The sequence below is a fragment of the Rhinoraja longicauda genome, chromosome 11, assembly GCF_053455715.1.
Source record: "Rhinoraja longicauda isolate Sanriku21f chromosome 11, sRhiLon1.1, whole genome shotgun sequence".
Lineage (NCBI taxonomy): Eukaryota > Metazoa > Chordata > Chondrichthyes > Rajiformes > Arhynchobatidae > Rhinoraja > Rhinoraja longicauda.
This window is the reverse complement of record NC_135963.1, coordinates 43,539,001-43,565,639: the sequence shown is the minus strand read 5'-3', so window position 1 is coordinate 43,565,639 and position 26,639 is coordinate 43,539,001. Positions and strand designations below refer to the sequence as shown.

Sequence of the window (26,639 nt, the reverse complement as noted above, 5' to 3'; positions counted from 1 at the left end):
ACCTTGTGTTGATGCTTTCAATGGAGGGAAGGGCTATACCCAAGATGGACCAAACTCAATCTACTATTCTCTGCAGCCTCTTGCTTTTCCGAGCATTGGAATTGCCATACTAGGCCATGATGTAACCAGTCAGGATACTGCGTACAGTACATCTCTAAATTCCTCTAAATTGGAGTCTGAAGAAGGGTCTCGACCCGAAACGTCACCCATTCCTTCTCTCCTGAGATGCTGCCTGACCTGCTGAGTTACTCCAGCATTTTGTGAATAAGTACATCTTTAAAAGCTTGTTAGTATATTCTGAGACCTAAAGATTCTTTAAACCTAAGAAAGTAGAGGCATTGGCAAGCCTCCTTCGTGACTGCATCTATGTGCGGGGTCCAGGAGAGGTCATCTGATATGTTACTGCCCAGGAATTTGAAGCTGCTGACTTTCCTCGCCACCAGCCACCAATAAAAACTGACTGACCATCTCCAAATTTCCCCTTTTTGAAGACGCCAATCAACTCCTTAGTCTTCTTGTTCTTAAGAGCGAGGTTGTTGCGGCACCACTCAACCAGGTGTTCTATCTCTCTCCTGAATACTGTCATTGGCAATTTTATAGATGGGATTGGAGCTGCACTTGGCCATATGATCATGAGTGCCATGAGAGAAGAGCAGAGTTAAATTCTCTGCCTTTACTATAACAACAAGTCATTTGGATAGGTACACGGATAGGAAAGACAGAGGGATATGGGCCAAACGTGGGTCGAGTGTAGATGGGGTATTTTGGTTGGCATGGGTAAGTTGGGCTGAAGGGCATGTTTCCATGCTGTATTACTCTGATTATAATTTCCAGGCTTGTTGAGTGGTGATGCCAAGAAATAAGAAGAAATTAATTTGGTGAACACGGGTACCACAAACAAGTGGCTATTCATCCTTGGTTGCCCTGTAGGTGGTAGTGACCTCTTCTAGAGTTATTGCAGTCCATTTGGTGAAAGGAATTAGTTGAGGCAATTAAACGAATTTGGATTAGCATTACAAATTTGGCTCCTGTGATCTACACACATTCTCGCCACCCATCTTTGCCCAGATCAACCAGGATTCCTCTCCATTGATCAACATTTCATTTTATCATTTCAATCATTTTATTATAATTTTAAAATAAACTTGTGTAACATTAAAAAAGATGTGGGAAACAAAACTTTGCAAATATAATGAGAAATTCCCCTAACATTTCTCATATTTGTGATAAATAGTTAAAAGAGCATTTAGTTTCACATTTAATTCATTTATATTTAAAAAAATTACATATTTGATTTTACAAAGTCAGGTAAATATCTGGTCATAAATGAGTTGCGGGATATCAGAATAAATTTATGTAAAGCATGTTTAAAAATACCATGAGATAAAGTTTTGCTTGTAGGATCGTGACAGTGATGTGTGGGAAATATAAGTTATTTGACTCAAAAGATGTACTCGTAATAGCACTCCATCTCCAACTTCGTAAAGGTCCACATAAATAATTTACAATGGTGTCACAATCATTAAATTATAATTGTTATTTTAGACAAAAGCCTATGGGATAAGACTGGCGACAAATGTATGTTAAAGAACTCTTCTCTCAAGATTGAATAGATTACATTTGATTACAAAAAATGGTAAGATAGATTGTAACTGGAAGAACTTGAGCATGCACGCTCAGTGTCTAATGCCATTTTCTCACTCGTATAATTTTCTTCCTGTGAAGAATGTTTCAAATGACTAATTATTTGGTAATCATAATTTGGTAGGTAATCATCTGTGCACATCTTATATTCTGGCTGAACTAGTCATAAAGAAATCCAGCAAATGGAATACCACACTACTGCCTGGTTATGGTTTTCGGTATCATTCTGCTTTGATGTATACATTTTCATTTTATTTTCACAGGCTACTGGTCAGCCATATGAACAATATGCCAAGATGATATTCATAGAACTGAACGATGCCTGGTCAGAATTTGAAACTCAAGGGCAAAAGCCTCTGTACTAATTTAATGCAAACAATTTGCCTGTGTTTACTGTTAACTGTGTAACTGTGTGAATGTGTAGTCCCATTTTTGCTTTAATGTTGACGTATATTGCCTTCCCTTGGTAACTCTCTATACAGGCACTCATTTAATTGTGCAGATATCACTCATCCACACAACGCCTGTTTTAATGACGTCCTTTTACATGGGATTTAGTTAAAAGTAAATGATAACTGTGGAAAAAAAAATCTAATACAAGACCTTTTTTGGGACAAAGGTAAGAAATAACTCCTGTGAACTTTTTTTATATCTTTGTTTGCAATGCATTTTGTAACATACTGCCTGATTCTTAATATTTACAGTCTTTATTCTGAAATGAGTTGGTTGCATGTGATTTGAAATTTATCACATTACAATTCTGCTTTTCATTTCACTCCATTTGAAATTAGTGTATTAGCATAGTTGTTACTGTTACTAATTGCTGGACAATGTAACATTACAGAGTCTGTGTATATGTGATAAAAACACCTTGTCTACGTTGAACAATGAGCTTTACGGTATTATCTGGAATCATCATCTCATGCATTCAACTCCCAATAGCACTGATCAGTATTACTCTTGGGCAATCTCATAAGTGTCTTGCTTAACAGCCACTTGGGATTGTTGCAATATGCTGCATTGTGAATTAAAATGGAACTGTGCTTGTGGCTCTTGCATACAAAGCTACAGTTATTAATAATGCTCTTGTGAGCCATTTACCAAGATGAGAGTTTAGGCAGTCTCACGACAACAAGAGGAAAAATATAGGACAAATAGTTATCCTTTAAGTGTACTTTACTGAAATATTGTCTTTGCAAAAGCTAAAATAACCAAAAGCTATCGTTGGCTCTTTTGCTGAAGCAAAGTTTTTTTAATAAAGGGAGATTATTGATAACCTGGAAGATCAACATTCTGAAGCTAGGAAAGTTGTGAATGAAGACTGTGGCACGTTGAATGTCATGGCAAGAGTGGCTGCAAATTGGTCCCAGGCTGCAATGTGAGCACCAGTTGTAAATATAGAAACCCAATTTTCAGATGCCTCCTTGTATCTATTTAATTGGAAAATTCTTAGTTCTCAAACATTATTTCAAATGTTTTATTTAACATGCCATTTTGTTTATCTGTACATGTAATCTGTTTGAATTCTCCATTTTTTATGGTGCTTTATTCTGTAGTCTGTGGTATTACAGAAGAGCTAAAAGATGTGTTGTCCATTCAATTTTGTGAATCATGCAGATTAATATGATTACAGAGTACAAGAATACAACAATTTAATCTTTATGCCTGAACCTACAGTCCATGAAATGTCACATTAACCTTGATTTATTACTTGTGTATTCTTGAGGTTGAGATGAGGGATGGGGGGTGGGGGTGGTGGGCAGGGGAACACAAAGGAAGGATAGATTGAATATTAAATTCATGTTGAACTTTGTTTGCTATGTCTGATGTCTTTGTTTGAAATGTGACTATTAGGAAAATGTCTAAGTTCTAAATTATGTTCATTCCAAATTGTACATAATACTGCCTGTAATTGACATGAAATAAATGTGTGTATTGCTCAAAGTTGACTCTTTTTATCTGCACTGCACGTTCAATTAGTTTCTAACATTTCCTCTAACAATGACTACTTTTTAAAATAGTATTGTGAACGAAATCTGAATTTACACAGTGAAGATACAAATGTTCCAGTGAATTATGGAGGTAGATGGTCACTAACCAACCACCTAATGTATTTATGCTAAATGTGTTAATAATCAAAGTTACTTTGATTAAATGGGTTGCACATTAAAACAAGTTAAAATGTTAAGACGCCATCAACTAATACATTTTAAAATCAACATAATGTTCCAACTCCTATACTCAATGCCCTGACTGATAAAGGCATGCATGCCAAATGCCTTTATCGCCATACTCTCTACCTCACATACTTTTCTCATACCTGTGAGAACAGGTATATAGTTTTCGCTTTCCGAGAACAATATATCAGTACTCTGAGGTTTCAGTGTTCCACAACATTCTCCATGGCCCTGTTCCGCCTGGTTTAGCTTGTCAAAATGCACCACTTTGGATTTGTTTGAGTTAAATATAATACCATCTGCCATTGGTTAGCCCATTTGCCCAGTTCATCAAGATCCTGTTATAACCTTGGAGAACTATCTTTCCGGTCCACTTCACTACCAATTTTGGTGTCACTGCAAACTTGATAACCACGTTGGGAGTGTTTATAAGGGCGATTCTGGGTTTTTTTCGTTGTATCCATGGGGTGTTTGCAAATGTAGGGTTATGCCAAACTGTATGAAATACTGATGGGTCCACACATGGAGTGTTGCATCTGGTTCTGCTTAAAACACTTTAGAAAGGATCAAAATGTTTGAGGGAAACTACAGGGGAAATTCCTGAGAATATTTCCAGGAATGAATGACTTTGGCTATAAGGTTGAATTATTATAACGTTAAATTAAGTTTGGCACATTCATCATGAAGGAAAAACATTTGAGGGCTGATCTGAAAGAGGTGTACAAATTCATGAATGGTTTTACTAGGAAAAATAGTTGTGGTTTCCATTTACACATTGTTTAGGAACCAAGGAAGCTGGATTTAAGATTTGAACGAGATGAAGGATGGGCTAGGGGGAGGAGATGGTGTGTTGGGAGTAGTGGTGCTGAAAAAACTATTTATTTTACACCAAGTGTTTAAGATTTGAAACTCGGGGTCTGGAGAATCATAGAAATATGATCATTCCATGCCTTCAGGAAGAAATTTAACAGGTACTTGAGAGAGAACTAATTACAAGGCTATGGTGAATGAGTGGGAAATGGGATTACTCCACTAGGAGCTGGATAGACTTTATGGCCTAATTGAGTTTCTACCAAAAGTAGAATTAGTCCCTCAAACCTACTTCACCATTCCACAAGATAACAGCTGATTCAACTCTTGAAATTCAAATTCCTGTTAATTTCTGCATCCACTATTTTCTGGTGTAAATTCCAAAGAGCCATGACCCTCTATTGAAATTCCTCTTTGTCTGATTTAAATAGGCAACCTGTTATTCTGATCTCTGCCTCCTAGTGTCAGATATTCCCACAAAGAGAAACATCTTTAATACACCCACCATGATAATACTCCTCAGAATCTTGTCTGTCTCTCACCCTAATAAACTCTGATTATAGGTTTAGCCTTCACTATGTCAATCCTTTATCCCAGAATCTGAAAGAAATATTATTCTTCCTTAAATATTGAGACAAATACTATGCAATGCTCTATAAAGTAGCCTAAACGTTTCCCTACCATCATGCTTCATTTATTTTGCAATAGTTACCGTTACTAATTGCTGGACAGTGTAACATTACAGACTCTGTGAAAATGTAAAACAAAACTTTACAGTATTATCTGGAATCATTTCATGTATTCAATTCCCAATAGCACTGATCAGTATTACTCATAAGTGATCTCATGCAATCATGATCCTGGCTGCCTTTTTGAGGGAGTGCTGCCACATAGATGTTTTTGATGGTGGGGAGTATTTGTGATGAACAGGGTAATGTCTACCACTGTAATCTTGTTAATTCCTGGGCATTTGAGCTACAGAACCAGGCTGTGATGCAACCAGTCAGTGTATTCTTTACCTTACACCTGTGGAAATTCAAGAGAGTATTCGGATTTTCCTATACTCTGACTCATGATTGCCCATTACTCATCCAGCAATAATGGTATTGTCAATGAATTTAAAGACCTAATTGGAACTGTCTTGCTACACATGGGTGTATAGGGAATAGAGCAGGGGATTGAGTGCAAAGTATGGAGGTGCTCCACTCCTGATGGTTATCGTGGAGGAAATGATGTTGCCAATTTGTACTGATCATGGTCTGCTGATGAGGAAGTTGCATATAGATGAGCAAAGACCCAGTTCTCTGAGTTTGATAACAAGTTTGGAGGGGAACTGGGTCTCTGCTCATCTCTAGTTTGGATGGCATTGAATGCTGAGCTGTAGTCAATGAACAATGGCCTGATGTATGTATTTTTATTGTTCAAGTAGTCCATTGCAGAGTGAAGAGCCAGCGAGATTGCATCTCCTGTTGATCTATTGTGTCAGTAGGCAAATTATGATATCCAGGTCTTTGCTAAGGTAGGAGTTGATATGCATCATAATTAATCTCTCAAAGCACTTCAAAACCATGGACATTAGTGTCACCTTACCCTTCTTGGGCACCCTTTTTGATGTCCTGTTAAAGGAGGTGGGAACCTCAGACGTTGGGAATGAGAGGTTGAAGATGTCCACAAAACCTCCAGCCAGTTGGTCCACTCAGGTTTTAAGAATGTGGCCAGGTACACCATCGGTGCTGGACTCTTTCCAAGGGTTCAACCTCATGAAGATCTTGTGACGTTGGCCTTGCTGTCTAACCCCAGGTATTGTACACACTGTCATTGCATTCTTGTAATCCCATGCCATGCAAAAATGCTAACCCATTTAAATGGACAGCAACTTCTCAGTTACAGCACAGCTTTATGCTGTTTCTTTTAACTGGAGAGGTTGAAAACTGCTAGGTTTGATCTTGACTTGTTCTGCTGCTTGCAAGTGCTGAGACCATGATTGGAAAGCTTTGTGCAGTTCTGGTCGCCCAGCTATAGAAAAAATCTGATTAAGTTGGAAAGGATGCAGAAGAGATTCACAATTGTGTTTTCTAGGCTTACAGGCGTGAGTTATATGGAGAGGTTGGATAGGCTTGGTAATTTTTCCTTCAAGCATAGAAGGCGGAAGGGTGACCTTATTGAGGTGTACAAAATCATGAGGGACATGGATAAAGTTTTTCCCCAGGTAGTGGCTTCTAAACTTAGAGTGAAAGCAAAGGTGAACCTTGGGGGCAACTTTTTCACTCTTGAGGATAGTCCCTATCGGGAATGAGCTGCCAGAGGAAGATATAGAAGTGGATACAATTGGAAATGTTAAAAGATATTTGGACAAATATATGGATAGGAAAGATTTAGAAAGGTTTGGGCTAAATGGGATGGTTGGCATGGACAAGGTAGGCTGAAGAGCTTTATGATTCTAACTTCCTTCCACAAGTAGGTCAGAAGTGGGTATGTTCTTTAATAATTTCACCATGTTCACAAGTCCTCAGCAAATGAACAGTCCACGTCTGCATCTGTTAACACCTAAGATAGACACAAATTGCTGGAGTAACTCAGCGGGTCAGGCGGCATCTCTGGGGAAAAAAAGGATGGGTGACATTTCAGATTGGGACCCTTTCCTTTCCTTTTCAAGACCTAAGCAACTTTCAGGCAGAGATTAATAGGTAATAAGTAACATTTATGTCACAGATGTGCCAGGGAATAACCATCTCTAATAAGAGACAGTCTTCCCAAATACATTTGACTTTTATAGACAATAGGTGCAGGAGTAGGCCATTCGGCCCTTCAGGCCATTCACAATGAGTACCCCGTTCCTGCCTTCTCCCCGTATCCCTTGACTCTGCTTTCTCCGCTAGCTTGGTACAAAGAATCAGGATCTGAAACATCATTTATTCCTTTCCTCCGAAGATGCTGCCTGACTCGCTGTGTTACTTCAGCAATTTGTGTCCATCTATTTTGGATTTTCAATGATCATCATTGACCTCAGCCCGCTCACTTGAGTATACTGGGGAAATTTACTCACCAAAAACACACAGGTCTAGGCACAGAAAGACCAGCGGATGTAATATGTACTATCAGACAATGTGCTACAGGATTATTGATAGATTTCTGACCATGAAATGAATGAATGGGCATGAAGATAAAGCTGGAAAATGGAACTGAGCAATAAGATTAGTGATGATTTGATGAGTTGCGTAGGTGGCTTGAAGGACTGTATGGCCTGCATCTGCCATTTCACATGTCCTTTGTTTCTGCAAGATATCTTTAGTCTTATGCACAAATCCTCTTTCAACAAACACCAACAAATCGTTTGGCTTCTTAATTGGCAGGAGCGCCGACATATTAACTTTCAGTGTGTCTGTAGGACACCCAGCCCCCTTTGCTTGGCATTTCTGGTTTTTCTACAATTTTTTCCACATTGCCTTATGATTACCCATTCACTTTATCCATGTTCTGATTGCAGCTTCTTTCCATTCTTATCACTGCGACACTTCCACTTAGACCAGTGTCATCAACAAACATGGAAACGTTAATGATTTGGCGGAGGGGCCATGTGTAAGTGATTTCTGACAACCCAAGAGCTTCGTGGTCATTTTTCGAGGATAGTAGCATTTTATTTCCGGGATCTCTACGTCTTAATCTTTATTGATTGTACAATGTACCTTTGTTTGAAGATGGAATTGCATACTTTGCGGATATGGAATATTTTAATTATTGTTTTCTAAAAAAACAACAAATTTGCTTCTGAATTATGCTGGCATATTTAGACCGTAGACCTTTAATTGCAGCGCTGAAGGAAGTGAAGGAAGTGTTTGGATAAATCCTGCAAGATGCATCCACTCCGCGTCAGCGATGCAATTGGTCGACGGCGAGGAGTAGCGTCAGCCTGGTCCTGCCACCTGATTAGTCGTGGGAGGCCGAGCCCTGCGCTGATTGGTGGGCTCGCTGCTCCAGCTGTCTGCGGGAGCGTGCTCGCTGATTGGAGGAGCGGTCGCCGCGCAGTGCCGGCGCCGCTGATTGGACGGCCGTCGGTCGGCAGGGGGGAAGGCTGGAGCAACAGGAAGATGGCGGGGATTAAAGGTAGGACGCGTCTCCTTCCATCACCGCCGAGAGGCCCGGGAGACCGGGCGCCACCGGCCACTCGCACCGAGGGTCATCTCGTTCACCGTGAAAACGTTCGGCTCGTCCCCGACGCCGGGCAACGGCGGGCCTGCTCCCAAATGTGGCTCCTCTCTCACATACACACAAACACAATGGGAGCCGGTCAATATCACCGCACAACAGCGAGAGATTCCCCCCTCCCTCCCTCCCTGCCCTGGGCATATTCCCCCCTCCCCTCCCCTCCCCCTCTGGACGCCACAGATACAACCTCTCTTTGTAGCCAATGCCTTCTAATCCAGGCATCTGTCTGGTAACCGCTCCGGACCCTTTACAAAGCCTCCACATCCTTCCTACATTGAAGTGACCAGAACCACAAGCAATACTCCAAATGTGGCCTAACCAAAGCCCCCAAAAGTTACATCATGACTTCCTGATTCGTATATTCAATGCCTCAAATAATGAAGCCAAGAATGTCATATATATTCTTTACCACTCGTTTTTTTTGTTGCCACTTTCAGAGAGTTATGAACTTGGATCTCGAGATCCCTCTGTAAATCACTGCAACTAAAGGTCTTTCCATTAATTGTATCGTTTCCCCTTGCATTCCCTTTGTGTGCCAAAGTAAAACGCCTTGCTCAGGTTAAATTCCATCTGCCATTTATTTGCCCACTTCCGTAGTTGATCTCTCTCTGCTGCTGTACAGTTCGACAACATTCCTCACAGTCCCAGCAAACCTGGGCTCCTCTGCAAATTTACTAACCATCCCTAAATCTACCTTTATATCCAAGTCATTTACATCTTTGAACCCATAGTTGTTCTAAAATACTTATCCACAAGGTCCACAAGGATTGTCACTTCGAAACAGCTGTCCTTGACCAGCACCACCCAACTTTGCTTCTTTGTTGCTTCATTAACTGATATTTTGTTTCTGTGGTGTATTATTCCATTCTCTTTCCTTGAGCACTGATGTAATTAACCACATCATCCTCTTTCAATGCCTTTCCATTGTATTGCTTACTTGAAGTTGCACCTTTTCACAGCTAATGGCCCAGTTGTCAATAATATTATTATTCGTACCAATGGCTTTACTTCTTGCCATGCACTGCAGGAATCCTGAAATGATTTATGTTTCAACTCATTTTCTGACTACACCTTTGCTACTCTTAAACATATCAAGGAATATTTTAAAAGCAATTAAAAAAAAAAAAAAATTATTCCAAAATCCAGCTTGATTCATGGGCGTTTTACAACTGGCGAGATGCAAATTAATTTGAGTAGCAACAAAGGGGAAAATGCTTTTCTAAATGAATACAACTCTGGACATAATTTATGCTTGGATCACTGTGTCCAATAGAAGAGACCATTGTGTAACAATGTGACTTAATAGACCTGATTCCCTTTGATCTATCCATGTTTTAGTTGGAGTGTGCAGAATGAAATCTTACATAAAGAGTGTTCACATTCTTTATTTTAAAGAAAATGTTATAACTGGAAATTGCTTGAAATATTAATCCGGTTGCACTGGTTAGGCCACATTTGGAGTACAGCCTGCAGTTCTGATCGCGGCGTTATTGAAAAGATGTGTTTGTATTGGAAAGAGTGCAGAGGAGAATCAACAGGATATTGTCTGAATTGGAGTACTTTGGGTATGGAGAGAGATTGGATAGGCCGGGCTTGTTCTCCCTGGAGCGAAGGAAGCTGAGGGGTGTACACTAAGTCAATCCAAAATATTGTATAGTGTACACTCTGAATTGGTGAAATTTGTTTTTATATATGTTTCAGGGTGTGGGTGTCATTTGCAAGGCCAGCGTTTATTGACCATCTCTAATTATCCTCTCATTTAAAGGCTAATTAGTATATTTCAGAGTCACTATATCAGTTGGTCTAGAATTGGGCCAGACTGATAAGGATTGGCAGATTTGTGGTCATCTTTGCTAATCACATTTTCTTAATTCCAGAATAAAATTTAACTGTAAGAACCAAGATTTGTAGTGCAGGCCAAAAACAAGACTAAGAAGTTAGTTCGTGTTCAAAAGTATGTAGGTTTTAACACAGACTCTTCAATATTTAATACCACAGTTTGAACATTTTAGGAGGAAATAGTTGATGGGAGGTTGTGACCACTGCAGCATTCATAAATTAAGATGCAGCACATGTCATTTGTAATGGAGAAGTTAAAGCTGAGAGAAAATTCAGCCATCAGTGAACAACTTTTAATCAATCCCATTAAGTGGAAACAATGAGATTGCAAAATTTATCATGTAAGTGGTAGAGACGATGCATAGCTAGATACAAGATGCTGGAGTAACTCAGTGGGTCAGGCAGTATTCTGGAGAACATGGATAGGTGATGTTTCGGGTCGGGACTGTCTTCAGAATTCTTCGAGATAGGATTCACTCCTATTTAGAAGAGAATGGGCTAATTAGGGATAGCCAGCATGGCTTTGTATGTTTGCAGGTCATGTCTCACTAACTTGATTAAGTTTTTTGAGGAGGTGACAAAGGAGTTTGATGAAGGTAGGACGGTGGATGTTGTACACAGATTTTAGTAAGACTTTTGATAAAGTTGCTCATGGTAGACTAATCCAGCAGATTAAGATGTATGTGATTCATAATGACTTGGTCGAATGGATCTGTGTTGACTTGGAACTGGATCAATCATAGAAGACAGAGGTGCTGTGGTAGAAAGTAGATATTCTGGCTGGAGGTCAATGACCAGTGGAATTCCGTAGAGATTTGTGCTGGGACTTCTGCTGTTTGATATATATAAAATTACTTTGATGTAAATGTAGATGTGTTGGTGAGTATGTTTGCTGACAACACCAAAATTGGAGGAGTTGCAGACAATGAGGAAGTCTCTCAGGAGATACAGCGGGATATAGATCAGCTGCAGAAATGGCAGATGGAGTTTAACTCGAGCAAGTGTGAGGGTTTGCACTTTGGGAGACTTAATGGAAGGAGAGAGTATAGTTCATGGCAAGGCACATAACAGCATTGATGTGCAGAGGGATCATGGAGTCCAAGTTCATAGCTCGTTAAAGGTGGCAACACAAGTAGATAAGGTGGTAAAGATGGCATATGATATGTTTGCCTTCATTGCTAGGGACATTGAGTACAAGAAGTCATGATGCAGCTCTATAGAACTTAGGTTAGGCAGCATTTGGAATATTGGCTGCTGTTCTGGTCGCCACATTACAGGAAAGATGTGGAAGCTTTGGTCGCAGAGGAGGTTTACCAGTGTTGCCTGAATTAGATGGTTTCAGCTACAGGAACAGGTTGGATAGACTTGGATTGTTTTCTCTGGCACGTTAGAGGTTGAGGGGAGACTTGATAAAAATATATAAAATTATGAGAGGTAGAGTCAAAACCTATTCCCAGGGTGGACATATCCAACACTATAAGGCATAGCTATATGGTGAGGGGAGGAAAGTTTAATGGAGATAAGCGGGGCATTTTTTTTACACACAGGGTGGACGCATTGCCAGGGGTGGTGTTGGAGGCAGATTTGATAGTGGCGGGTAAGAGACTTTTGGATGGGCACATGGAAATAAAGGAATAGATGGATATGGATCATGTACGGTCAGATGAGGTCAGTTCAGCATGGCATCATGCTCGGTACAAACATTGTGGGCTGAAGGGCCCATTCTTGTGTGTACTGTTCTATGTTCAGTCTAAAGAAAGGTCCTGACCTAAAAAATGTCATCTATCCATGTTCTCTATGAATGCTGCCTGACCTGCTGAGTTATTCTACTATTTTGTGTTTTTCCTTGGTAAAACAGCATCTGCAGTTCCTTGTTTCGGCATGGCAAGATAACATGCCCTTTCCATTTCTGTTGCAGCTCTGGTTGGTTTATCCTTCAGTGGTGCCATTGGCCTGACTTTTCTCATGTTAGGATGTGCTCTTGAACAATATGGGTAAGTTTATCGAAAAAGATTTCTACCTTTTTTTAATACCGTGTATGTTGTTTGTTCCTTTCACGGGGCTGTTTCTTACAAGTCAGAAATTACACAATCTGATTTGCTATCACTCCTTAGCAGCTTCTCTTTTGCTTTCCAATTTATAGAGATCATCAGGCTGAAACAAACCCCACCCTGACAAAGAACGCCTAGTATGCTTATTGTCTGAACGTTTTAGTCTATATCGCTCTATATCACTATTTTCTGTATCACTCTACGACTTTTAAAATACCCCAGAAAGCAAATGGATTCCCAGAAGGATTATTGTGGTGTTGAAAGTCCAGAATTCATACGTTTGACAACCATGCTGTTATCAACATTAACATGCAGAGGTTATGGAAGAAAAAAAACTGATAGGAGTCTTAATTATTCTTCAGTGGTTCTTGCAGAAATGTGATAAGTTGGATGAAGTTAGGATCATGTATGGTCTCAAAACTGCCTAGATCCACACACGAAGAACTGCTGCTTGGGTGATACAAGACGGTGAGGATTAGTTAAAGTGGAGCTCAGCATGTATTGATGTCGTCTGAAGAGGGACAGCATTCGAGTTATAAAGCAAGTGCGACATTGAAAAATAAATGTTGTTGGTTCTGTCCTTGTTCAAGAATGATGCATATGTGCCTTGTGATCCCCAGAGCAATATGCTTTATGGCCCAGAACGTAATTGTGTGAACATCGTGTGACTATCTTGAAAGTGAGCTTTGTTGTTTATAAATAGACATTTTTTTAAATTAATTAGTTGATTTAAAATGTTGAGTGAAGTTTGGAGATGGGCAGATGTTGGTAATTCCTAGCTTCAGGTCAGAAGAAACAAATAAATAATTATATAGTATAATATTTTATCTTGTCAAACAAAAATATCTGACATTATGATGTGTAATAAGCTTTGGGTCAAGGATACGTCTTTAGGTACGTGAAGAGGGAAAAAATGGTTAATGTGGGTCCCTTGAAGACAGAAGCAGGTGAATTTATCATGGGGAACAAGGAAATGGCAGACGAGTTGAACAGGTACTTTGGATCTGTCTTCACTAAGGAAGACACAAATAATCTCCCAGATGTTCTAGTGGCCAGAGATCCTAGGGTGACGGAGGAACTGTAGGAATTTCACATTAGGCGGGAAATGGTGTTGGGTAGACTGATGGGACTGAAGGCTGATAAATCCCCAGGGCCTGATGGGCCGCATCCCAGAGTACTTAAGAAAGTGGCTCTAGAAATCGTGGACGCATTGGTGATTCTATAGATTCAGGATCAGTTCCCATGGATTGGAGGGTAGCTAATGTTATCCCACTTTTTAAGAAAGGAGGGAGAGAGAAAACAGGACCAGTTAGCCTGACACTGGTGGTGTGGAAGATGCTAGAGTCAATTATAAAAGAAGAAATTGTGGAACATTTGGATAGCAGTAACAGGATCGTTCCGAGTCAGCATGGATCAACGAAGGGGAAATCATGCTTGACTAATCTTCTGGAATTTTTTTTGAGGATGTAACTAGGAAAATGGACAAGGGAGAGCCAGTGGATATAGTGTACATGGACTTTCGGAAAATCTTCGATAAGGTCCCACAGAGGAGATTAGTGGGCAAAATTAGAGCACATGGTATTGGGGGTAGGGCACTGACATGGATAGAAAATTGGTTGGCAGACAGGAAACAAAGAGTAGGGATAAATGGGTCCCTTTCAGAATGGCAGGCTATTGACTAGTGGGGTACCGCAAGGCTCGGTGCTGGGACCGCAGCTATTTACAATATTCATTAATGACTTGGATGAAGGGATTAAAAGTAACATTAGCAAATTTGTAGATGACACAAAGCTGGGTGGCAGTGTGAAGTGTGAGGAGGATGCTATGAGGATGCAGGGTCACTTGGACAGGTTGTGTGAGTGGGCAGATGCATGGCAGATGCAGTTTAATGTGGATAAATGTGAGGTTACCCAGTTTGGTGGTAAGAACAGGAAGTCAGATTATTACCTGAATTGTGTTAAGTTAGGAAAAGGGGAAGTACAACGAGATCTGGGTGTCCTAGTTCATCAGTCACAGAAAGTAAGCATGCAGGTACAGCAGGCAGTGAAGAAAGCTAATGGAATGTTGGCCTTCATGACAAGAGGAGTTGAGTATAGGAGCAAAGAGGACCTTCTGCAGTTGTACAGGGCCCTAGTGAGACCGCACCTGGAGTACTGTGTGCAGTTTTGGTCTCCAAATTTGAGGAAGGACATGCTTTCTATTGAGGGAGTGCAGTGTAGGTTCATGACGTTAATTCCCGGAATGGCGGGACTGTCGTATGTTGAAAGACTGGAGCGACTGGGCTTGTATACTCTGGAATTTAGAAGGATGAGAGGGGATCTTATTGAAACATATAAGATTATTAAGGGATTGGACATGCTAGAGGCAGGAAACATGTTCCCGATGTTGGGGGAGTCCCAAACCAGGGGCCACAGTTTAAGAATAAGGGGTAGGCCATTTAGAACGGAGATGAGGAAATTTTTTTTCACTTGCCCTTAAGAGTTGTGAAGCTGTGAAACTCTCTGCCTCAGAAAGCAGTGGCGGCCAATTCCCTGGATGCTTTTAAGAGAGAGTTAGATAGAGCTCTTAATGATAGCGGAGTTAAGGGATATGGGGAGAAGGCAGGAACGGGGTACTGATTGTGGATGATCAGCCATGATCTCGGTGAATGGCGGTGCTGGCTCAAAGGGCCGAATGGGCTACTCCTGCACCTATTGTCTATTGTCTATTGATAATGTCCTTCTATGTAATAGTTCATCACAGGTTTATCAGCGCTGTTTGTGATCCTGGGCTATTTGGGCACTGGAAATGTTGCCTGGACTCTGGTTGGACCAAGATGGTTTTGGGCCTGTCAAAGCTTTGAGGAAAAATTATAGGTCTAGGACATTTGTATTCTACAAAGGACGTTGCTGGAATATTGGGAAAGGGACTGGAAGAGGGTTGAATCCATGTTAAGAGAATATTGGTGGTACTAGGATAGGAGGATGCAGGGAAATATTCTAATGTCTATAAGTTTTGATGGATCCAGCAGAACTGGGGAAAGGACAAGGAAAGGATATTCAGTGTGAACAGATTACTGGTAGTTGGTCCAGTTTGAGACGTGAGACAATGTCTCAATTTTGCAGGGAGTTGTAGATGCTAGTTCGGGGGAAGGTCTAGGTCCAGCAGCCTCTTTCCTTCCATTTAATTCCGAAGAAGGGTTTCAACTCGAAACATCACCTATTCCTTTTCTTCAGAGATGCTGACCCGCTGAGTTACTTCCAGCATTTTGTGTCTAAATTCTTCCTCACTTGGGTTGTGGTAGCTATTGTACCTCTCATGCTATTCCTTTATTTGTTACTTTGTTTTGTGCCTCTTGTTTAATCGACTGCTGTTTTGCTACCATTACCTCTTCCCTGTCTCTACAATGTTGTATAAGAAAATAACTGCAGATGCTGGTACAAATCGATTTATTCACAAAATGCTGGAGTAACTCAGCAGGTCAGGCAGCATCTCGGGAGAGAAGGAATGGGTAACGTTTCGGGTCGAGACCCTTCTTCAGACTGAAGAAGGGTCTTGACCCGAAACGTCACCCATTCCTTCTCTCCCGAGATGCTGCCTGACCTGCTGAGTTACTCCAGCATTTTGTGAATAAATCTACAATGTTGTCTTTTCATTCCACTTTACATATTTCTAGGAATTGATAATTTTGCAGCATGCCTTTAAGTCGAAACAATGCAGACATCATGTGCACAGGAGAAGGACAAGATCTCTGTTGTCAAAGAATTGGCATTCCAAATGAATGGATCAAATGGTGCTGACTAGAAATTCAGTGTTATCATTCCTTGTTAATGTACCTTTCATTCTCCTTGAATGAAAATTTGGGACTCTAGCTTTCTTTCAATTGTTCTTTTCCCACAGTCTGAAGATTAATAGATTTGCTGCCTACTGTTTTTCTACTCTACATTATGGATATTAATTTAAGGTTCCTCTAATGAAAGGCCTGAAAGTTTGTAAAATGAACAAAATTATGGAACTAAAACTAAATTAATTGGACAGTATCAAATAGACGTAGTTCCTTTGGTGCTTTTCACCCACCCAGCACATCATTCTTTATCATTTTTGCTAGTTTATCACAACCCCACCACCAGTCACATCTCCCCCCCCCCCCCCTTCTGCTTTTTGCAAGAACCACTCTCCGTGATTCCCTAGTTTGTCCATCCGTCCTTGTCCCCGGGCACTTTTCTCTTCAATGGTAGGATCTGCAACACCTGACCTTGCACTTCCTCCCTCACCATCATCTACGACCTAAACATTCCACCAGGTGACTCAAATATTCACATGTAAGTCACATGTAACTCCTGCAACCTCGTCTATTGCAGTCTTCTTCTTTCATGTCCATCATTCAAACGTTATATCACTATCATCGTCCGTCCTGAAAAGGGCGCAAGCTTCCGGCAACAATCAGTGGGAGCCTCACTTGTACAGTAGACGATGGTGGTAGCAGAATTAGCTCGGGACACTTCCAGTTTCCAGCCCCGTGAGGTGGACGCTTCTGCTATGGGGCTATCTATTGCAGTTGGTGCTCTTGATGTGGCCTCAACATTGACGAGACCAAGTGCAGTCTGGCAAACACTTTGCCAAGTGGTCTCCACTCTGTGCAATGGCCATCTTGAGCTCCTGGTTGTTAGCCATTTCAACTCCCCTCCCCATTTCCACACTGACTAGTCTGTCCCTAGCCTTTCTTCACTACCACATTAAGGCCAAACATATACTCTAGCAACAGCACCTTGTATTTCGCTTGGGTAGTCTACAACCCAACAGCATGAATATTGAAATCTCCAGTTTCAAGTAATCCACACTCTTTTGGTTCGTTTCTCTCTTGTGATCAATCTAGGTCCTCTTGCACACTGTTCTTTCCAAACGCCCTCTTCACCTCCTGGCCCCAAGTTACCAGTTTCTTTCCCCGCCCCTGCCTGGTTCCATCTGCCTACCATTGACATATTCAGCCAACTTGGTCCCTATCCATTCCCCGACCAACAACCACCAATGTTCTTATCTGCCCAGCATACCTCTCTTGTCTGGTTTCACTCCTCATATTTTTTTCTATCAAATTCCATAATCTGCTCCTCTGTTTCCTATACACCTCCCAGCCTCTGTTGTTATCACCATCTTTCCATCTGCCCATCAACTACTCCCTTGCATCCACCCATTGGTTGCAATCTCCTGCTTCACCCCTCTTCTCACCTCTTTCTACTGACAGTCACCCCTACACTTTCAGTCCTGATGCAGGGTTTCGACTTGAAGGGTCGACCATTTCTTTGCGTCCACAGATTCTGTCTGACCTACGCATCTCATCCAGCAGCTCATTTATTTGCACCTGATCCTTGCATTTGAAGGCTCTGTGCCTCCATTATACAATCTGTCTTTAATTAGAAGCATAGACAAACCTCTTTTCCTGTAGAATTCACTGCAAGTTTCAATTATCATACTAATTTAACATTATTTAACCTCTTTTAAATCCACTACAGAGTTTACTGGCCATTGTTCGTGCTGATATTTTACCTCCTGTCACCTATCCCGAGCTTTATTGCACGAAGATTGGGTGATGACTCCGATGCAGCAAGCAGTGCCTGTCGTGAGCTTGCGTATTTTTTCACCACGGGGATTGTTGTTTCTGCCTTTGGGCTCCCGGTAATTCTTGCTCGAGTTTCAGTGGTAAGTCCTCCCTAAATGTTGATTGACAAATGTCTTGTAATTCAGCCTTGTCACCTGCTTGTATTTTTTTGTTTGCCAAAAATAGGATGTATGTGGTGAAGGATGGAAATCAACCTGGTTCATGGTGAAATAAAGAGTCAAAAGCATAGTTTAAAGAGTGAAGTTGAGCTTGGCAGGTTCTTGTAATATGGAGGTGGAAGCAGGTGGTCTTAGTGATGCTGCAGTTCATCAACTCAACAATGTCATTCAGCACGGTTGCAAACAGTTTGGTTTAAACAGAAACAGTTGCCAGAGAGAGGGATGGAATGAGGAAATGGGGTGGAATTTCGTGATTGGGGAAAGGATTTTTTAATGGTGACTACATCTTCCAAACAGTTGACATTTGATCTCTACTCTTTCTCTATTGAATGTTGAAGCATTCTCGTAACACAGAGAGCAGTGAGTTAGGACTAGGGTGATGTTTTTGGACATGCAAAAACTGACAGTGTTTTTGGTTGACGCTGTTGAGGGGACATTTTACAACAATGACAGTAATAAGCCAAGGAATGCAGAACATAGATCAGAATAGCACATGAATAGTGAACATACTTTGAACATTTTTTTCCATATTGTACATCAAAGAAAGTATTTAAAGTTTGAGAATAAATTAATATATTTAGGTTTCAAAATAGCTTTAAGTAATCTTTCGTTGAATATTTTAGAGAGAGATTCAAATATGCAGAACAACAAATTAATAAATATGCAAAAATATCTGTGTCGTTAAGATAAGTATTTGCTCTTTGGTTGGTGTAACAGTTAATGTAAGAGAATCCTCACATATATCTGCAGATACTGAAAATCTTAAAGTAAATATATTGGGGTCCTTTGTGTTACTGGGGGAGAGGGTTTTGTGTTCCTGTGTGACTATCACCCTGTCTTCATCAATATTCTTACTTAACTCTTCAAAACAAAATGCAAATCCGTATTATGATTTTCGTTAAAGCAAAGCCATGTCTTCTATGTATGTGTCAAGAGGCTTGAGAAAAAGAAAAGTGTATTTATTCATTTATTTCTCAAATTCCGCAAGAGTGAATTTTATTCTGTAATTTAACTTTTTATGTGGAAATTTGTGAATTCTGCAAGAGAATATTTCTGTTGCCACAATAGCTATTAGCAGTTGACACCTGTATCAAATTTGGATCTCAGCATGTCAGGCTACATCTGCAGAGAAAGAAACAGTTAAAACTTCAAGACAAATGACCTTTTAAAATCCATTAAAAAAAAAAATCCATTATTCCCTTATTGCAGTATTCACATGATAACATGGCTAAAGGTTGGAAAATGTGGACACTAAATTAGATTAAATAGTTAACCTTATCTGTTTTAGAGTTGTGCAGCACAGAAACTGGCCCGTCGCCCGACCACATCCATACCATACATTTTGCCCATATACACTAATTCCATTTACCCACATTGGGTCCATATCCTTCTAGACCGTGCCTACTTCAGTGCCTCTTAACATATTGATTGCATCTATTTTCACAGTCATAAGCAGCAAGTTCCAGATTTGAGACATTCTCTGTTTTCAAACAAAAATGTTTCTGTCACATTCCCTTTAAAACAGCTTCCTCTCACCTTAAACTTATACAATCTTGCTTGGAAAAAGATTCTGACTATCTATGCCTATTAAAATTTGTATACCTCAATCAGGTCACCCCTCCAGCGTCCTTTGCTCCAGGAAAAACAACCCAGCCTGTTTCATAAAAGACCTCCAGTTTAAGCAATTTCCTGATGAATCCCCTCCGCTCTTTCTCCAATACAACCATTTACATTCTATAGCACAGTAATCAGAACTGCACACAATACTCTGAGTATGGCCTAATGGTGTTGCTGTAAGAAATTCCAAACATAATGAGAATTTGGCAAGTTTGTAATACATTCAACCCACAAGCTTATGCACTGGGAAAATGATGGGAAAAGAGACCAACATAGTGAAGGTAACTTGCAGACATAGAGGAAATGTTTTGATTGCATGGCCCAGCTAGGTAGAGTAAAAATAAACCATAGCAGCTTGTAAACTAGGCTGAAGGCAATAAAACTGACCAGGAAAAAACAGAAAAGCCCTTTATTGCACCTGTTTATCAGACAAGTGGGAGAATGGTTTTCTAAATATCAGGACACGGAAAGTTAAAGATAACTGGGAAAAACAAGATTGAAAGGCTTTAAAGAGACGTTGATCACCAATTAATTATTTAAAAAATGTAAAATCTGCATGTCACCAATGTGTCACACGTCTATAAAAAGTCTGTAGGTGTTGTGAATCATTGAAAAACTTTAGGTTCTCTCAGAGTGATTCCCCAGTATATACTGTTAAGAACTTGAAAAACCGACTTGTTTGAGAAAATTACCACTGCTCTACGAGGTGTTTTTTGTGTCTGTCCCTATCTGAACCAAAATGAAGAGGTCAACTGTGACTATGCGAGGGCCAGATTCAGGGTACACTTTAAACACACAATTCCCAGGTGCTTTATAAAGTTGAAACAAAACATCCCAACTTTAATATTCTCTGCTTCAGCCCATGAAGTATGCCATGTCTTTTTCATCAACTTGTGTCACCACTATCGGGGAACTGTGGACTTCAACACCAAGGTCCCTCTGTTCATCAACTTTCCTTAGCACTGTACCATTTCCTATATATGTCCTAACACTATCTGACTTTTCAAAATGCATCTCATCTCACTTGGTTGGGTTTAAATTCAATCTACTAATGCTCTACCCAACATTGCATCTGGTCAATATGTTGCTTTAACATTAGATAATTTCCATGCTAATGCACAACATCACCAACTTGAACATCATCTGCAACTTTATTGCTGGAATATCATTAGAATATATTGCAAACAACAAAGGTCCAGCACCAGTCCCTGCAGTACACTATTGCTCATGGACTTCCAATCAGAAAAGCATCCATACACCACTACCCTGTGCCTCCTATTACCACGCCAAATTTAGATCCATTTAACCAGACTGTCTTGGATGCCATGTGCCTCAACCTTTTGGACCAGCCTACTAGGCAGGACATTGTCAAATGCCTTATTAAAGCCCATGTGACTGTCGCCCTATCTTCATCAATATTCTTCCTTGACTCTTCAAAACAAAATGCATTCAAATTAATGAGCCAGTATTTTACCCATATAAAGCCATACTAACTATGCTTGATCAGCCTTTCCAAATAAACATGTATCATATGACTTTGCTTTTTCTTCATTAATTTCTCTATCTCTGATGTAAGCCCGATACTATCATTTTACGCAATATGGAATTCGTTTCCAGTTGCCTGAACCTACAGCTGCACACACAAAGAAAAAAAATTAGTTCAGGGTTGCAAAAGCAGAAAAAAATTAGAGATTGCTGCAATCTACATTAAAGAGAAAATGTAAACATAACTATTTATTTGAATTTCTATGTAATTTAATCGATATGTTGAATTAAATGTTAATTACTTAATCGACCCATGGATTGTCATCTGGTCAACTCTCATAGTTTACAAACTACATTAATTGATTCAATGTACATTCTTCAATGGGAATAATTTTCTTCATTACGGAGAGGACAAATATGAAGAGATTGAAATGGAGCCATCAAGTAATAACAGTTTTATGGGTAGTTATTTTGTGTGGAAATATTTATTTGAATGTGCATGCTGCACCATGGTACAGGTATTGTTCCATTTTTTAAATCTATTATGCTGAGATTGTTATTCTGTTTTGCATATTTCAGATCCAGTGGGGAGCCTGTGGACTCGTGCTGGCAGGCAATGCTGTAATCTTTCTCACCATTTTGGGCTTTTTCCTAGTGTTTGGTAGAGGTGATGACTTTAGTTGGGAGCAGTGGTAGTGTTGTGATGGACCCTGGATATGATGACCCTTTGATTGGCATTGAAGCTGAAGCTCCCAACTCCAAAGTGCAGTGTACACTACCTGCAAGCATAACATTGAAAAGTAACCAAGCATTAAGAACCAAGATTCATTAATGTGCTTAATTTCGTGAGTTCATACCCTAGCTTTTTACTAATCTGTCTCATTTCCAAAATGGCAATTTTTCGTAAAGCAAAAGAGTATCCCTGCATACATTTGCTCATGTGGACCAATAAACAGAATTAATTATAGGTTGCCATCTACTTAGTTGAGAGAAGAAAATACAACTTGGCCCCTTCAAACTTGCATCAGGTTTTTTGTTAATGCACCTTATTATCAAAACAAAAACTAACAGAAAAGATCTGATGCGATGAGTGCATGATTATGTCAATTGTAATTGACTTTGGATTTATCATTTCCCCCCCCTTTGGAGCTACAGGAAGATATAAATCTGTCAAGTAGTTAATTATTTATCCTGCCCCACTTTAGGAAGAAGACATAACTCTCTTCGACGAGAGTTCAGTAACATGCTCTCTCGCTGCTCCCCCTCTGTATCCTCTCTTCGACGAGAGTTCAGTAACATGCTCTCTCGCTGCTCCCCCTCTGTATCCTCTCTTCGACGAGAGTTCAGTAACATGCTCTCTCGCTGCTCCCCCTCTGTATCCTCTCTTCGACGAGAGTTCAGTAACATGCTCTCTCGCTGCTCCCCCTCTGTTCCTCTCTTCGACGAGAGTTCAGTAACATGCTCTCTCGCTGCTCCCCCTCTGTGTCCTCTCTTCGACGAGAGTTCAGTAACATGCTCTCTCGCTGCTCCCCCTCTGTGTCCTCTCTTCGACGAGAGTTCAGTAACATGCTCTCTCGCTGCTCCCCCTCTGTGTCCTCTCTTCGACGAGAGTTCAGTAACATGCTCTCTCGCTGCTCCCCCTCTGTGTCCTCTCTTCGACGAGAGTTCAGTAACATGCTCTCTCGCTGCTCCCCCTCTGTGTCCTCTCTTCGACGAGAGTTCAGTAACATGCTCTCTCGCTGCTCCCCCTCTGTGTCCTCTCTTCGACGAGAGTTCAGTAACATGCTCTCTCGCTGCTCCCCCTCTGTATCCTCTCTTCGACGAGAGTTCAGTAACATGCTCTCTCGCTGCTCCCCCTCTGTATCCTCTCTTCGACGAGAGTTCAGTAACATGCTCTCTCGCTGCTCCCCCTCTGTTCCTCTCTTCGACGAGAGTTCAGTAACATGCTCTCTCGCTGCTCCCCCTCTGTGTCCTCTCTTCGACGAGAGTTCAGTAACATGCTCTCTCGCTGCTCCCCCTCTGTGTCCTCTCTTCGACGAGAGTTCAGTAACATGCTCTCTCGCTGCTCCCCCTCTGTGTCCTCTCTTCGACGAGAGTTCAGTAACATGCTCTCTCGCTGCTCCCCCTCTGTGTCCTCTCTTCGACGAGAGTTCAGTAACATGCTCTCTCGCTGCTCCCCCTCTGTGTCCTCTCTTCGACGAGAGTTCAGTAACATGCTCTCTCGCTGCTCCCCCTCTGTGTCCTCTCTATTGACATGGAATTTAGCTTGGTGTCAGAACTTTTTAAAGTGCATCTTATCAACTATATATTCGTTCTAATGAATAGAATGCCATCATTTACTCCTTTAGAAATCTCAGTCTTTGCCATTTTGATATGTTTATACAGATTCATAAAGAGCCAGATTGTATTATTTAAAATGCAAAGTATTTAAGATGTTCAGGATCTTTTTCTTTAAGATGCTATGTGCAAGTCAAAGGGTTTGAATTGGTAAGCAACAGTAGCACTACTCAAAATAAATCTTGACAGCTTTTATATTGCCCTTTCTAATACCTACTGGCTCATATTTTGAAGAAGGGGTAATTTGACATTTATTGTTTCTTTTGTGTATGAACATTATGTAAGAAGATTGTCTCCTTGAGGAATATACTGTGCCCAGTTCAAACAGACTTTTGAAATGTAAATATCTGGAAAGTAGTTGATGGGATAATGGAAAATTAACTATTTGCTAATACTGATATAACAGTAAATTACAGAGGGACATACTGGTTATTGTGTACTCTAAGATGGGTTTAATTTCATTATTAAACCAGGCCCAAAGGTCCATGTATAAATGCAACATTAAATGCCATACATGTGGCATCTAATTGCTGCTATGCTTTACCTATTGGTGTTGATAACATTTACTGTTTTTTTTCATATGGTATATGAAATTCATTAAATTTGAATCATGTGACCATCTTGACACTTTCTGTATTTGTTTCCCAGATTGATCTTGTAACTTGCAGGCTAGTCCATGGGGGAAGCTTATTTTGTTTTGGAGGACGCTTTGACTACACATTATAGCATATGTCAAATGAAATTATAAATGGTTAGAGTTTGATAATATTACATGAATGTCCAATATGTCTGTATGATATTTGTCTCTTTTTTAATGCAGGCATTAAGTATTTAAAAACATGCTTTCCATATTCATACATTAATATTGCCCAAACTAATTTTTGGCATTGTCCTTCAAATGTGTCTAAAATCTAATTGGAGAAAAACATTCTGCATTGTGTTGTTTGCCTCTTTGATATCTTAAATTATAGTCTCTGGAAAAACTAAATTGTAAATCTAACATTTATCAAATGTTAAAGTCGGGTGTAAAATAATTTCGGGATGAAGAAAATGCACATCTTAACTAATGGCCTTTTGTCATTGCCCATATAAAAATTGAAATAGTGTGTGCAAAATAATTAACACTTTTAATTTGTATGCTGATGGGACACAGCTTATAAATCAATTCAAAAGATAGACACAAAATGCTGGAGTAACTCAACGGGACAGGCAGCATCTCTGGAGAGAAGGAATTGGTGACGTTTCAGGTTGAGACCCAAAACATCACCCATTCCTTCTCTCCAGAGATGCTGCCTGTCTTCATGAGTTACTCCAGTATTTTGTGTCTATCTTCGGTATAAACCAGCATCTGCAGTTCCTACTTATAAATCATTTCCTTACCTTCAGATTGTTAAATGTCGCACTAAGCTGGTAACTGATTTTAACTATTCACGTTCATTTGATATAATAAAACATTCAAGAATAGCATTGATGAATAACTTTCAAATTTAGAAGACTTGGTTTTTTTTAAATAGACTTTTTGTGGAGGCAGAATTTTTTTTAATGGGTTTCCCCTTTGGTTGAAGTTTCTTATTATGACTGTAAGAATATTGTAAGCTTCAAATGCCACATATTGCTTTTAAACTTTTGTATGTGAATTGTTTACCGATCGTTATTGTTAATAAATTTTCAACCCTTTTTTTCCACTTTACACAGTGTATATTAAACTAATTGTAAAACGATGAATGAAGTTGTTATCTCAAATTGATTCTTATAGTTTTGTGTTTGAATTTAAATATATGTTAATAAAATGCTTTTTTTTGGGCTATTTGAATTGTTTATATATCAGAGGGATTAATACTGGGGAATCAAGCTTTCCATTTCAACACTGATAGCAACCATATTAAAATGTGGTTGGAAGTAGGTTCAATTGTCAATTATTTTGTTTTAACAATGTGCCCTGCTCTTTACCATCCACTTATACACCGGTGTAATATTTCGAATCTTGGCGTAAGTTACGTGTCAATTTATTGCTATTTCTATTCTTGTATCCTTGCTTACGGGGAGATGGAGTAACAGGTCCATGTTTTAAATTATCGTTGCATCAACATGGAACTTGGTTTGTAAATGGCCTCGTCTTACACCCAGGTCCAGCATGTGAGATCCCTGGAAGATAGATAGTTTAGTTATTATTGTCACGTGTACCGAGATACAGTGAAAAGGTTTTGTTTGTGTGCTATCCAGTTAAAAACAAGACTCTACATGAATACAATCAAGCTATTCAAGATAAAGAGTACAGTTAAAGGGTACAGATAAACGATAAAGACTATGGATAAAGAGTACAGGTAACGGATAACGGCTACTTCATGAATTGAATATTATATATACAATACCTAATATCAGTATCACATTTTAAAAAGTAATCAAGAAATCTCTTAAACTTCTGAGCAGATTCCCATTGCAATCTGACCTTGGTGACACATCTCCAGTTGTCTGATACTTTGGCTATCCACATTGAATTCCCTTATATTGTCGGGTAAAATTACAAATTTGTTGATGATTGTATTGTTGACTCAGTTATGTGACACAAGCAGTATATTGGCTTTTGGTGACTAATTTAGAACGGAGATGAGGAAGAACTTTTTCAGTCAGAGAGTGGTGAAGGTGTGGAATTCTCTGCCTCGGAAGGCAGTGGAGGCCAGTTCGTTGGATGCTTTCAAGAGAGAGCTGGATAGAGCTC

General features: G+C 40.0%; 2 protein-coding genes across 6 annotated transcripts in view; both read left to right on the top strand.

Annotated features, from left to right (window-relative positions):
• The window catches only part of dnajc6 (DnaJ (Hsp40) homolog, subfamily C, member 6), a 94,576-nt gene extending 91,005 nt beyond the window's left edge, over nt 1-3,571 (top strand). For 4 of the 5 annotated variants that reach the window (XM_078407505.1, XM_078407506.1, XM_078407504.1 and 1 more), the window contains one exon: nt 1,908-3,571. In XM_078407505.1, the coding sequence (XP_078263631.1) occupies nt 1,908-2,009 (102 nt within the window). In that variant the 3' untranslated portion in view covers nt 2,010-3,571. The remainder of the gene's footprint in view (nt 1-1,907) is intronic. The other variant, XR_013547798.1, reaches the window with a different exon arrangement.
• A 5,031-nt stretch (nt 3,572-8,602) lies between these two features.
• Nucleotides 8,603-25,667, top strand: LOC144597841 (leptin receptor gene-related protein). Its single transcript, XM_078407501.1, has 4 exons — nt 8,603-8,735; nt 12,595-12,670; nt 18,217-18,403; nt 22,163-25,667. Exons 1-4 carry the CDS (start codon nt 8,720-8,722, stop codon nt 22,277-22,279), a joined length of 396 nt encoding a protein of 131 aa, XP_078263627.1. The 5' UTR covers nt 8,603-8,719; the 3' UTR covers nt 22,280-25,667.
• Nucleotides 25,668-26,639: the final 972 nt, after the last annotated feature.